Source organism: Helianthus annuus, chromosome 13 (genome assembly GCF_002127325.2).
Source record: "Helianthus annuus cultivar XRQ/B chromosome 13, HanXRQr2.0-SUNRISE, whole genome shotgun sequence".
Classification (NCBI taxonomy): domain Eukaryota; kingdom Viridiplantae; phylum Streptophyta; class Magnoliopsida; order Asterales; family Asteraceae; genus Helianthus; species Helianthus annuus.
Genome location: NC_035445.2, coordinates 7,218,472 through 7,233,344, shown reverse-complemented (window position 1 = coordinate 7,233,344; position 14,873 = coordinate 7,218,472). Strand labels below are relative to the sequence as shown.

Genomic DNA, 14,873 nt, shown 5'->3' with positions numbered 1-14,873 from the left:
TGGGTTGTGTTAGGATCTGATTTTACAAGGCTTGTGATTAAGACTAATGAGAACAAAGAATTTTGTATTGTAAAACAGATAAATAATCACAAGCAAGGAATTATCATCAAAGACGATTTTATATCATATTCAAATGATATGATTTGATTAGAGTATAGTGGTCTTTTCAAACTCTCCCTCAGCCTGATCACACAACAAATATGTTCATACAAAAGAGAATGAAATGTGATGAAATAGATCTCTAGCAGGTGAGATCTATTTATACTAAGTACAAAAGGTTTGTTTGTGATTAGCTGACATCACCCTGATAGTGACATCTAACATTCCTAATAGAAAAGATTCTACAAATGTTTGTAAACATATGTGGGAATCTAACCTTTGATCTAATATACTAAACATCTGTTACAAAGCAAAATACTGTTACATTGATGAAATCGCTGATCTTCAAACCGTTGTTGCTTCATATCAAACATAACTTTGGCCTGAATAGATGTTTGGTTTTCTTCAACAGATCTTTGCTTCAACAACACTTTGGTCTTGATTAGTGCTTGGTTCTTCTTCAACAGTGGTTTCCAAGGCTTGAACAAATGTTAGTATGTCTTCAACAGATGTTTTGGTTAGTGTTCAAGATTCACTATCTTTGGGATGAGTCTGGTTCAGTCTGTTGTTTATTTCTTGATCCTTTGATCATATTTTGGCTTTTGAATATCATATGTTCTTCTGTAGGTCCAACAAGTCGACAAGCCCAATAGAACATGATCGTTGTACACTTGCCATTTTTAGTTTTGATATAGACCGGTGATTAAATTTGTTTGGATTAGTTTATTTTGATTCTATGCTACTATCATCCCTTTTTTGCACAAGTAACTTTTTAATAATTGTCAGTATTCCTCAGTTATTACATATAAGGCTATAGGTTGGGGGATTATGAAGGGTGCCATGAACGCTGATGTGGAATCATGACCGCCCTCACCGTCATCAATCATGATATTCATGAATATCGTGGATATCTCCACGAGGCTCACGACTACTTTCTCTCTCACTTTATCTCATTCATAAAGCATGAACATCATCCCCCTTGATGATGGGGATGGATGGAAGGATGATGACATGAAGGTCGATCATGAAACATCAACCAAATCGTATGGCCTAAGGACTAACTTGTCAATAGTGGTGGAGGAAGCTTTGATTTCAATTGTTTAGCATAGGGAGCAGTGGTGGAGGAAGCTTTGATTTCAATTGTTTAGCATAGGGAGATTGAATTGTTAGGGCATAATTAAGTGGCAAAATTTTATTTGTGTTTTTTTTTCATTTCATTTTAGTTTTTTTTGTTATCTTATGCTTATAATATTAATTAAATTGAGCTTTATTTGGGCATCGGTGTAACGGTGTTTATATAACTTAGTATATGGTATAGTTTACTTTTGTCGTATACATGGAAATTGAGTATAGTTTGTGGCCCTTTTATACATTATTATAAGTTACGTGGAGACCCGATGTCGTCAATTTATGTGTTTAAAAACTTTAGTGACATCCTTGCAGATTAACCACATACCAAAAGTGTCTTTTTGTTGTGGAGGTTTTTGGACATAATAATTAAAAATTCGAATAGGACTTGCACCAATCTATTTGAAATCTCCACTCTCGGCAAACTTTGCTTTATAAATAAGTGTGAAATGTGAAATGTGAAATGGATAGTACAAAAAATAAGTATAATTTAAAAGATAACTATTAGAAAATTGATTCTAGCTACCAAAAAAAAACCAATGATTAAATACGTGTCTCTTATTGAATGGTATCTAAAACAAAAAATATAAAGAAATACTTTTATAATATATGTCAGTGAAACACACTTCTGTCGAACGTCATGGTTTTATTGGTGATCCTTTAAGTGAAGCTTGCGTCGGTGGTGGACTTGCATAGAAATGAGAGGAGGGGGTATTAATGAAAAAAATAGCGTATCTTTTCTCCCTCGTTAAAAGATTGGTTAAGCCTTCTAATTGCCCCCCCTCCCCCCTGAAAAAAAATCGGGATCCGCCACTGCTAGCGTCGGTAAACAAAACCAGGATCTATTGATGAATTCTTTTATTGTTGCCATGGATCCCAACGGACAATCAGCAACAGTTTCTTCCACCTTCTTTCAGGATTCACTGACAAATACGCCCTCCGCTTAAAGCCCTCTACTTTGTAGTGAAATAAAACATGTTGTATACATACACAAACACAAACAATCGATTATTTTTGTGATATTATGTAGGGTTTGATGGGATTTCAGTGGAACACACTTATATTCTAACGTCATTGTATTTGTAGGTGGAGCTTTTGTCGACGACGATAGAAGTCGTCGATGATTCGTGGATATTCTTTATCCACACCATGTATCCTATGAATACATCACCACTCGATTACCAATGATCTCTATCATAAACTACAAATCACCTACCAGTACATTTGTCACCAAAAGCGCTCTGCTTTGTAGTGAAAGAATCATGTGTTACATATGTATATTTTTGTGATATTATGATTCAAAGTCATTAATTATCTAACTTTGTAAGGTCTTATGACATTTAGTTGGGAATCATAGGTATTTCAAGTTGAATATATACATGAGAATACAAATATGTGAGAGTGTGATGCATGAGCATATATTGGTCTTGAGGTGGTCTTAAAGTTTAATGGCCAATTTGAATCAGGGATTGGCTTAGGTACATATTGGGCCCTGAAAGGAGTTTGGGATGTAGAGATCGGGCCACCTATGCAAACGAGTGATGATTTGAATGCCGAAGACTCAAGATCAAGATCAAGGTAAATAAAGACTCATTTCTATGTGTTTATTCTTTGAAATACTAAATATTATGTAGTATCCCTGTTTATCTCCTTATGGTTTAGTATAAGTATAGTGTTTTATTTTTGTTTTAGATAATCTTTGTTATGTCAGTTCCTATCATTAGATAATACTCCTTAGTGTTCTTGAGCCATTTGAATTTCTCTCGTTGTTTGCATCAAGTGGTATCGGAGCTTTGGTTATTTCAAATGGCTTCTAAGAAGAATGATCTCCTTAGCCACCGATTCACCGGATAAGGCAATGACAAAGTTGTGTTCCAATCGCAAGGTTGCCAAGTTCAAGAAATGAACCTAAGGTCAGCCATCAAGGATGAGGATCACGCGGAGGAGGAACATCTTGAGGCTAGCTACATCTATCCAACCCCACCATGTATGTGTTGATGTTTACCTGGAAGAAGAGGTGAGTTATTAAGGCCTTTTACAGGGTTTAACCCTTAGAAGAAGATTCGTTGTAACGCCTAAAAAATTTAAATTTTATAATTATGTTTAACTTGGATTGTTGCATGAAATAACAAACTAGGTTAGACACCCTTGTTAAAATGTTTTAAAGTATTAAATTGAGAAGGAAATAAGTTTGCGACAAAAGAAATTATATTGCGGACATGAGAGGCTGAATTGCAAGTTTTAATTAATCTTTTACAAAGATTAGTGGGGAAAAGAACCATATGTCTCTGGTATGCGTGTGTCTCGCCATTCACTAGGGAGAGCAAGGGAAGGCTCAAGCAATTCTGATTTCCTCAACTTGATGGTGGAATTCATCCCCAAATGTTTGCATCATTAAGTATTTCTCATCATCTAGTCATAATAAGCCTAAGGTGAGTCGTAGAATCCCCAACTGATGATGATTTTATTAGATATTCCTGATTTTAACAAGTCTTGTATGAAGCCTAGCAATTCTATGTAGATTATGTAGAAATTGTGTTTGGAATCACTATTTGAACTAGTATGTGTAGAATTCATGTGTAGTTGAGGTGGGTTTCGACATGGGGGAAAGAACCCATAACCATTTTTGGTTATATTGATGTATTAGCTTAAATGACTTGAATTTATGCTAATTAGATATTAATGGACGCATGAAACTTGTTGATAATTAGTAAAAGCATGTTGTTTATGTTAGTAAATTAAGCGCTTATGATAATTGTAAAGTAATGCCCGCCAATTGTTTGATGAAATGCTTTGAAACATTACAAGATGATTTCTTGCATGAAACACTTATTTAACGTGATCAGGATGTATGTAACTTATGTGTGATGATAAGTATGCAATTTGAATGTAAAGCCTGGCAATTGATAAATTTATGAAATACTAAGTGTCTAATCATCAAGAGTAGGTGTGAAAAAAAGAAGGACAAAGCAATCCAAAAAGACAAGTGGCTCAAGATCAAGGTAAGTTCTCATAGCTTACACTTTGACCGACTGTATGTCTTAATTGGAGTCGTAAAGTGTCTTGAAATGATTCGAAGTGAATTGATTTATCGCATAAAAAGATATGATTGTTCGACCCATTGAAACGGGTCAAACTGGATTGAATGCTAGATTGTTTGGAGTCAACGTGAAACCTTTAGTTTTCCATGGCCAATTCATAACGTGATCTTCATGTATTTATGGCATGTAAATATAGTATGAAACGAGCATGTTTATATGGAAATTTTGGGGGAAATTATGAAATGCAAGGATTTGATGGTAAGAAAGATATTAAGTTGGATAGGCTTCCAACTTTCATAACTAGAAAGGAAAACTATGAAACCTTGTTTTGATAAGTCATTTGTTTCTAACTTTGTTATGGTTTCATTTTGGTGAAGCTTTAACCTAAAGATCAAGTCAAGAGTACGGATGAATACACACGCTATCATAAGTCTGAGTTTGTTACAGCAAGGAAGTCCGAATTTGTTTGTCTTTGTATTTAGACTGGGTTTTGTGTTATTATGTACGTGGGCCTAGCCCAGTCTGCATGTGTGGTATATAAACACTGTGCACTAGGGTTTTTAGAAGGACGTCAGAGAAAAATTGTAGTCATTCAGAGAGAGTAGTGATTGAGAGATGTTGTGAGAGAATACACAAAGAGTGGCTGTGAGTCTCGTGGGATCTTGAATGATTGTAAAAACTTTGTTTTGATAATCATAGAAGGTCAGTTTAATAGTATTTTTCATTGTGTTCTTCATCTTTCTTGTTCCTGTGTTTTGTGTGATCTGTCAAGGGGATTCCGCACCATTGATTGATTGTCAATCTCGTTACGATCCACGTGATAAGGACCTTCAAAATCGTTGTCATACAACATGGTTTCCAGTGTCTGAATGGGAGTCTTTTCGCCTCTATATTAGGCTCTAATCTTCTGCACCACATTTTGTACAACTTTTTGAATATGTAAGCTGTCAGGGTCCTGCTTCCTTGTCGTTCGAAAAATGTTGCGTGGCTCCATGTTTTGAGCTGTTGGATGCTTCACCAACTTGTATTCATTGAGAGAAAATCTTCTCCCCAACGCGTGACCAAACAGATGCTCAGCAGGTTCATGGTTATGTTCCAGTTTTTCACTACTAACGTCCAGATGTCATGTGTGCCGTGCCATACCACCATTAGTGAAAACGGGCAATTGATTTTTTTGCTCACCACCACTATCGCATTCAAGCCATACCCTCCCAATCCTATCGGCAACTTTCTTCGATCGACGGGTCAAAATAATGTAATCATTCTCGTTTTCCTTTTTTGTACCAATTCCTTCAGTTCTTTTAGAGACATGAAAAGCTGGAACCGCGATACTGTTAACTCACATTTTATATTTATTAATTTTATTTAATTCATTATTATGATATCTATTTATTTTATTATATAACATTTAACTAAGAAACATACATATATCATTGTTGTCTCACGTAACTAAATGAATGTGATACCTTGTTAGTTTGATACGTATTGCCCGAGTTAGGGGATTGCTCATCATCATACGGTGGTGTGTTCAGAGAGTCGCCATTGTATCCCACGCCGTTCGGATAGTCTTGTTGCACGTACAAAGAATGTGATGCATTGTTAGTTTCGTAAGGATTGCCCAGGTTAGGGGGTTGCTCATCATAATATGGTGGTGTGAATAATATGGTGGTGTGAATGGAGGCACACCACCGTATCCTCCGTACCCATCTGGATAGTCTTGTTGCACATAAAAAGATTAACACCCGTATCCGTAATCTGGATACCCTTGTTGCGCCGGGTAATATGGTTCATCAACAGGGGAAGGCGGAGGCTCATTCAAATACTGAAACAGTATGTTTTGATCGGTGTGGACGCTAGACACAATTTCCTCCTCCTCTTTAGAATCAGAAACGCCAGACTCCTCTTAAAACAACAACATTTTAAATATTTAATAATCTCAACACAACAAGGAATGAAGTTAAGTTAGTAACGTTACCAGATCGGTTTCAGGCACCATGACGAGTTAGGATACTGCCTAAAGAAATTGTTGACGTCCTAGAACGATGACATTTTTCCAACCGCGTAGAATCAAATAGTGAAATCAGTCAGTTTAGCTTCACACTCGTTCGAAAATTGGTAAAACAACGAAGATTGCAAAGGAAAGAATGAATGAAGATAAGTTATGAAGAAGCGTCTGCATGTTACTATTTGTAAACTTCAAATTCAGAAGTATACGCCTCTTATAGACCTATATGAGACGTATACCTTTATTCACGTGCTCAAACAACATCGTATCATAGTCAAATCAGACAGATATACGTTTTGTATAGGGTTGTACGTGGCGTATAAAGGCCTTATATAAGCCCCTTGTACATGACTTATACATATCGTATAAGAAATTTTAAGACTTCTAAGCCTTCGACTCGTTACCTTTTTACCGAATTTTCACCCATTTATGCATTTTATCAAACAAACGTATTTATTTGATTCCTATATCTCATACACTTCATCAAATTAATGTTACCTACTATATTAGGTTCTAATCATAGGTTTATTACACCATTTAAACCCGTTTATGCTCGTATGCTTATTTTGACCCGTTAAGGGTGTTTAAGCACTTTAAAGCTTGAAATCACTTTCATTTATTTCTAGCATCTTATTCCTACATTTCTTATCAAGTTATCTTCCACCACATCTATATGTGTGTTGGATTTAATATGGATATCTATATGTTCCGAGTTTCTACCCCTCGGATTATCATTTTACGGCAAGACTCATATAAAGTCTTTCGACCCAAGGATTTACATCCTTCACTACCTATACTCATTCTAAGCATATATTTAATCATAAAACTTATTTCCGAACCACCTTTATGGGTCGTTCGTTCAAATTAACTTACAAGGGCAATTTGGTCAATTTTCATCCTTCTTTTACTACGAGGACCTTTAAATACTTGTTTGACTAAAAATCCAACCTTTTAACTATAATTCTTGTTTGTAAACTCATGTACTTCTAAAACACCATAAACATAATTCAACTTATTTGGTTTACCTAAAGATAACCGAATATCTATACCTTAACCTTGTCTAACTCTTATAGAACTCCAAATTCTACGTGATGAGTTGTGTTATTATACATACCTGGCTCGGATCAATATATTGACCCGTTTCAATACCTTGCCTTAGTGGCTGTTAAGTGATAGCGCTGTAAACATCCATATGATATTCATTCCTATAATCATATAACTCAACGAACCATTAGTCGATATTGTCAAAGGGTGATAATTTCACCTTTTGACCCGTTTATCTACTTAGTGATCTTCGTCACTTTAACTAAATACCAATTTCATCTATTATGATAATTTAAAGTCTACTAGCGAAAATACGTAATCGAGCGTATCGTAACGAAACCGTAGTTACGTACCTTTAAAGCACACGTTTCAAGCAAGTATCACCTCTGGCTTGTCCGGTTGACGTTCCGGACTCTTTGCCTAAAGAGTTTAAATCACGATAAGTTTAGAACTCTTTCACAAGCTTTAATGCATAATTCTCTAAAATGATCAAATCTGCGTTTTTACTCAACTTTTAACATTTTAACCCTCATTTAGGCGTTTCATCAAACACCTAGCGGGTCAGATTTCTTCACGATCAAAACCAAGCTCATGACTTGAGTTTATCACCCTAATTAACTTCAATTAGACTATATACACATATTTTAACATCATCATATCAGAAATCCCTTTCTATAACCCGTATTACACTAGAATAATCATTCTAAACCCTAGTGTTTACTAGTTTCCCACAAACCCATGAATCACCTTCCATGTGTTCATGAGATTTTCAGGAATTTGCCAAGATTTCGCATGTTATTGTCTAGGTTTTACTCCTAGACACTATATCAACCGTATTCTACCCAAATAGCAATCATGCAACATCAATTTTCAGATTTCCCAATTTCATGAGAATTTCAAGTTGAGAGTTTTTATCAAATTTTACATACCTTGTAATCCTCTTGTGATGAGGATCAATAATCTATGCTCGATTTTTGTTTTTGATCAGATTTAGACCCTCAATTTGTGATAAACCAGGGCTTGGATGGAGCTTGGGGTCGCCCCTGACTCCTGGCCGATCTCCACAACACAGACAAAATATGTTTGTGTTTTAATTTAGCTATTTTATTAAAAATAGTTCTCATTTAGACACTTTTAGTCCCTCACTTTTGATACTTTATTTGTTTTAACTCCTAAATACTTATAAGTGACCAACTAACTTGGTTAGTGTCACTCTTAGTCAGTTTATTTCACTATTTTATTCGCAACCATATTGCAAATTTAAGAATTCGCATTGTCGGGATGTTACAATTTATCCCTAGTTACTTAGTGGGTCCCGGGAGTTATAACCCGTTTTATTTTAAGTCCCCTTAACTCGGGCTCTTATAAACTCAATTCCTTAAAACTTTGAATCGCTTGTATTTATTATTATGATTTCTTATTTAAATCAAAATATTCACCTGGTTATTTTTACTACTAACGGTACTTTACCCGTCTTTTAGTATTAATGGAGTTTGATTACCAAACCCGTTTTCGGGGTGTTACATGTATAATGTCGAAATTACTACTTATACACCTCAACAATCAACGAGTGGTCCAGCTATATTATATGATTATGAGAGTGTCTTTAAATCATGTAATATTCCTGAGTTTTCTAATGCAGATGACTCTCAGTTGATTCAAACTATGATCAGTGAGGATGAAGAGGGTGACTTCATGCCAAGATCGAGTATATCGATGACAGATGCTCCGGGAACTTCCTCCAGTGCAGCCGATCATGATTCAAGCGATAGTGAGTCTGAACCTAATAAGGGGAGGACTTCACTAATCCATTTGCGAATTAGAATATTCAGGGGGAGGTTGGATCAAACCTGGGTGACAATCTAGAAGTAGATACCGTTGCTACTACACGAGCAAACAGAGATCATCCAGTTAACATGATTCTTGGAGATCATGCTGCAGGTGTTCAGACTAGAAGAAGTATAACAGAAAGTTCAGGCTTGTATGCTACGATTAAGAAGACTGGTGTTATGAATGAGTGTTTGTATAGCTACTTCATTGCCCAAGAGGAGGCAAAGAATGTGCACATGGCTCTGAAATACAATTCATGGGTTGAAGCTATGCAAGAGGAATTAGCTCAGTTCACAAAGTTGAGGGTTTGGGAGCTAGTTGACCTGCCTGAAGGTGAAAAGGAAATTGGCACTAAGTGGGTGTTTAAGTGTATAATAGATGACCAAGGGATTGTGACGAGAAACAAGGCTCAGTTAGTTGTTAAGGGGTTCAATCAGCAAGAAAGGATTGATTATAATAAAGTGTTTGCACCAGTGGCAAGGTTGGAAGCAATTCGTTTGTTCCTAGCCTTCCCATCTTTCAAGGCTTCAAGGTTTACCAACTTGATGTGAAGAGTGCGTTTCTTTATGGGAAAGTCCAAGAAGTGGTGTATGTCTCATAACCAGATGGGTTTGTTGATCCAGACTATCCAGATCGAGTGTACAAACTAGATAAGGCTTGTATGGATTGCATCAAGCACCCAGGGCTTTGTATGAGACACTGTCAACACATTTGCTAAAGAATGGCTTTGAAAGAGGTCAGATTGACAGTACACTGTTCATTAAACGAAAGAAGGAAGACTTTCTGCTGGTACAGGTATACGTAGATAACCTCAATTTTTTGGTCATCAAATGAAAACATGTGTCACGAATTCGAGCGGGTAATGAAGAGCAAGTTTAAAATGAGCGCTATGGGTGAGTTGTCCTACTTTCTAGGATTACAAGTTGAACATAAGAAGGATGGGATGTTTATACATCAAACAAAGTACGTGTATGACATTTTGTCTCGGTTCAACATGGAGGATTGCACTACTTTCAACACACCTATCTGCGAGAATCACAATCTTGGCCCAGATCATGAGAGTGTGGAAGATGTTGATCCAACTCTGTATAGGGCGATGATTGGTTCTCTAATGTACTTGAATGCTTCAAGACCAAATATCATGTTTGCCGTATGTCTCTGTGCCAGATATCAGACAAATCCAAAAGAGTCACATTTATAAGCGGTGACGCGTACTCTTCGTTACTTGAAGGGGAGACCTAAACTTGGGTTGTGGTATCCAGCTGATAGTGATTTGAAGTTTGTTGCTTACACAAATTTAGACTTTGGAGGATGCAAGTCTATCAGATCGGTTTCAGGCACCATGACATGTTAGGATACTGCCTAAAGAAATTGTTGACGTCCTAGAACGATGACATTTTTCCAACCGCGTAGAATCAAATAGTGAAATCAGTCAGTTTAGCTTCACACTCGTCCGAAATTGGTAAAACAACGAAGGTTGCAAAAAAAAAAAAAAAAAAAAAAGAATGAATGAAGATAAGTTATGAAGAAGCGTTTGCATGTTATATTTGTAAAGTTCAAATTCAGAAGTATACGCCTCATATAGACCTATATTAGACGTATACCTTTATTCACGTGCTCAAACAACATCGTATCATAGTCAAATCAGACAGATATACGTCTTGTATAGGGTTGTACGTGGCGTATAAAGGCCTTATATAGGCCCCTTGTACATGACTTATACACATCGTATATGTGACTGATTTGACATTGTACGAGATTTAACCACTAATTTGTCTAAAACATAAACCCTATACGCATCATATAGACCTATATGATGTGTATAGATGGGTGTGCTGATAAGCAAAAGAGTGAATTTGTAGAACTTTAAATTGTCGTCCATGGTTTAGGTAAAATTGTTTGAAGGGAAATAATAAATATGATATATCTTATTTCTTTAATGTTTTACTACAATAAAACTGAAAATTTTTATATGTTTAAGAGTTGATTGGGTCCATTGTAGAAGACAAATGGATTTACAAACATCAAACACTAACACTTGAAGTGGGATCCGAATCAGACGTCAACAAAAAGTGACAAGGGTGTTCAAAAAAGATTTCTTTGCATTGCATGCATGGAATGAATCTTCATTCTTTATAATTAAACATTTAAAAGAAAAACAAATTGATAATATCAAAATTACAAAAAAAAGCCCTTGCTTTTTTTCTTAACCCCCTGATCTATAGTAGTTGTACATATTCAACCTTTCATTATTATTGTAGTTATTACTTTTCCCTTATCTTTCATTCTCTTCCACACTCCTTAAATTCTTAACTAATTACACTCTTGGTGTTTCCACAGCTATCATTGGTGGTGTTGGCATTGCGGCATTGATTGCGATCGTTGGGACAGATGATTTGAACATCTCGTTCTTTTGCATCTCAAGATCGTTTACTTCAACACTGTCGGTTATCATCATGTTCATGTTGTTGTTGTTTCCTGAATTAGCTTTAACGGGATCGAGGATCTCTTCAGCTAACTCTTTCTCCTTGTGCTCCTTGTATTTTCCCCATAAAACCGCGTACAATCCGATCACTATGAGTATCGCGCCCATCACACTGGAAAATAGAGGTTCAATAGCTGTTAATAAAATATTTATAACTACTAGAAAAATGGAACTTTTCAACATGTTTTTCCATCACAAATGCGTTGCAAATATGAATTTGCGACGCATTTGTCACAGAAACCTAACTTAGGAAAAAGCCCCGTGGAAAACTTTTTGCAACGCATTTACTACACAAATTTCAAGTTATTTGCAACGGAAATATTGTGTTGGAAATTTGTAACGCATTTCCTACGATTCCTTAATTACTCTTGTACAAGATTTGTGACGCATTTGCAACGGAAATATGCATTGGAAATTTATTTGTAACGCATTTCCTACGCTATTTCTTAAAGAATTTGCAACGCATTTGTAACTAAATACTTCAAAAAAATTATTTTAATTTTCATTAAAAATGCGTTGTAAATGTGTTGGAATTTGCAACGCATTTTTTTGTGTTGGAAATTTCCGTAACAAAATACAACTTTTCTAGTAGTGACTTGATACACTTTGGTTTATATCATATAATGTAGTAGTGAATGAAAAAACATAATTACCCTCCCATGTAGATCTTTTCAGCCAAAATAAAAGAACCCATGATTGCAACAATGATCATCATTAGTGGACTAAAAGCAGTCACAAAAACTGGCCCTCTCTTTTCCATTACTAGACCTTGTACATAGTATGCAATGCTTGATGACACAATCCCCTATACATTGAACCATCAGTCAACAAGTCAGAAGAGTGAGAAAGAAATAGAGTATTCTAGAAAGAGAGAGAGAGAGAGAGAGAGAGAGAGATGCATACAGCATAGGCAGCAGCAAGAAGGTTCATATCCCAGCCAATAGTCCAAGTACCAGGCTTGTGATCCATCACCAAAGTAACAGCAATGGACTGTAAAGTCCCAATAAAGCATACCAAACAGGTGAGAGAAAGAGGTGCAGTGTATTTCCTCATAGTCACATTCTGCAAAACCAATCAAAACCTAAGTACAAAACACTTTGAATTTTGTGTTAATAATGATTTGTGTGATGTTGTTATACCTGTAGGATGAAAAAAGAAGCCCATGCAAAAGTAGCAATGATAAGAAGAATGGACCCAAAAACCCAATCTTTGTCAGAAGATCCTGATGTTGCAGAAGTTGTCTCGGAAACATGGTGAGTGTGAACATGTTTGGTCCAAAACAACTCAACCACATTACCCTTGTAAAGTGTCATCAACATGGCTCCTGCAACTGTCACTATGGTTCCAATCACCTTTGCTTGACATCTAACCTTCTTCATGTCCAATATCTCCATCCTTTCATCAAAACAAATTAGTTTTTTAGATTTAGAATATAGTTCAAAAGGACAAAAAACCCTTTGTGATTCATACATTTACTATAAATTATTATTAATTTCATTTTTGCTACCGCTTTGCGACCAACCTTGCGTATTTTTATTATTTTTTTCACATATTTGCTCAGGGGCGGACCTAGCATGTTACTAGGGGTAGCCCCCGCTACCCCTTGACGCTCCGGTAGTAGTGTAAATTTTGGAAAAAATTGACGTTTTTTCGATTTCGTTACCCCTTTTTATATGAAACGTTGCCCTATAAAGATTTTCTAAATCCGCCACTGTATTTGCTACCGGTTTTGCGACTGATATTAATAACTTAATTTCTGATTAAATATTATTTAATCATTTCCGCGACCAATTTGCCATCAGATCTTGGTCGGTCGTTATTTTTGTGACCATTATGATTTTGGTTGCAAATCTGTAGCTAGTTTTGTGACCTTTTTGTCACAAAATTTAGTTGCAATTGCCTAGTTTTCTAGTAACGAATGCCAAACAGTGGCGAAAACGATAGATCACTATACCTGCAGAGGACGGCCATAACGAAGGTCATTGCCGGTAGCATGTTGCTCATAGCACATGAAAAAGTGGGAGATGTTAACTTCAATCCAGCATAATAGAAGTTCTGGTCTATCACCGGTCCAAGAAGTCCCAACACAAACATTTGCATGAATATTGAAAACGTGATTTTTGGCCTAATATTCCTACAATCACAAAAGTCATATTATACTTTACAATAACAATAAGTGTAAGCGTTTTAATTTTAAATTAAGGAACATGCATCTAGACTATATATTGAATGGTTACTATATATAAATATATACCTCTCTAGGTAAAGGGCGAAAGGTGCGATAGCGGCTGTCGCAAACGCATGGCGATAAACAACGAGGACATAGTGACTCATACCACGATTCAACGACACTTTGGTAATAATATTCATCCCGGCATATCCAAACTGTAAGCAAATCATTGCGATATACGGCTTCGAGGTCAGGAAAAACCTTGCAAAACATCCTAGCTTCCCTTCCATTATCTTTGGTTTCTTGATTGGATTGAGATTAGTGTGGTTTTGTAGCTAAAAAAGTGTAGCAAAGGAGATAGAGGAAAACACTAGAAGATGGTTGTGTTTGTCCTAAGTAAAATCAATGGATATGTGGGCATATTTATAGGGAGTGGGGGCTATGTCTATTATCCAAAAAGTTGCATCATATGAATATTCCTGGTTAGCTTGTGCAAGTATGCATGCATGGTAGATATCCATCATTCCATAAAAAACTCCCTACTTGTATAGCACAAAGTTAACAACAATTATGTTACTTACCAATTAAACTTTTTATGCTTTAGATAGAAGCTTAATACAAAACTAGTAATATGACCCACGCGGATACATCTAAAATATCGAATGGATTGGTCCAATCGTTATTTAATGCGTTAAAAATATGAAAAAGTGTGTTTAGACGTATTTTATGATCTCAACGTAACCTATATTTGTAAGCTCAAAACTTTAGAAACTTGAGGGGGTAAAAAAGGTTTTACAAAGTTTTTAAAGACAACAACAAATTAGCTTTTTTTTTTAAATAGCGAACAAAAGTCATTGAACGAAAAATAAGTTAGCAAAAGACTTAATAAGTTAAAAACGTATATTATATATGATACATGGGTAAAGCTAGAATATTGAAAATTAAAGGTGTTAGTTTGTATAACATGTAAACTGAAGTAGGGGCTAAAAGCACTAATTATGAAAATAAAGGGGTAGCAAAAATGAAAAGAAGTTGTTGCACTTTCCTTTTTTTTCGTCTGTCTTTGTCTGG

General features: G+C 35.8%; 1 protein-coding gene across 1 annotated transcript; it reads right to left on the bottom strand.

Moving 5' to 3' along the window:
• Window positions 1–11,231: 11,231 nt before the first annotated feature.
• Window positions 11,232–14,201, bottom strand: LOC110897378 (WAT1-related protein At5g07050). Its single transcript, XM_022144128.2, has 6 exons — window positions 13,887–14,201; window positions 13,587–13,766; window positions 12,772–13,027; window positions 12,536–12,694; window positions 12,286–12,437; window positions 11,232–11,744 (listed from the first exon to the last, which is right to left on the bottom strand). The coding sequence occupies exons 1-6, from the start codon at window positions 14,090–14,092 to the stop codon at window positions 11,465–11,467; spliced, it is 1,233 nt and encodes a 410-aa protein (XP_021999820.1). The 5' UTR covers window positions 14,093–14,201; the 3' UTR covers window positions 11,232–11,464.
• Between the last annotated feature and the right edge of the window lie 672 nt (window positions 14,202–14,873).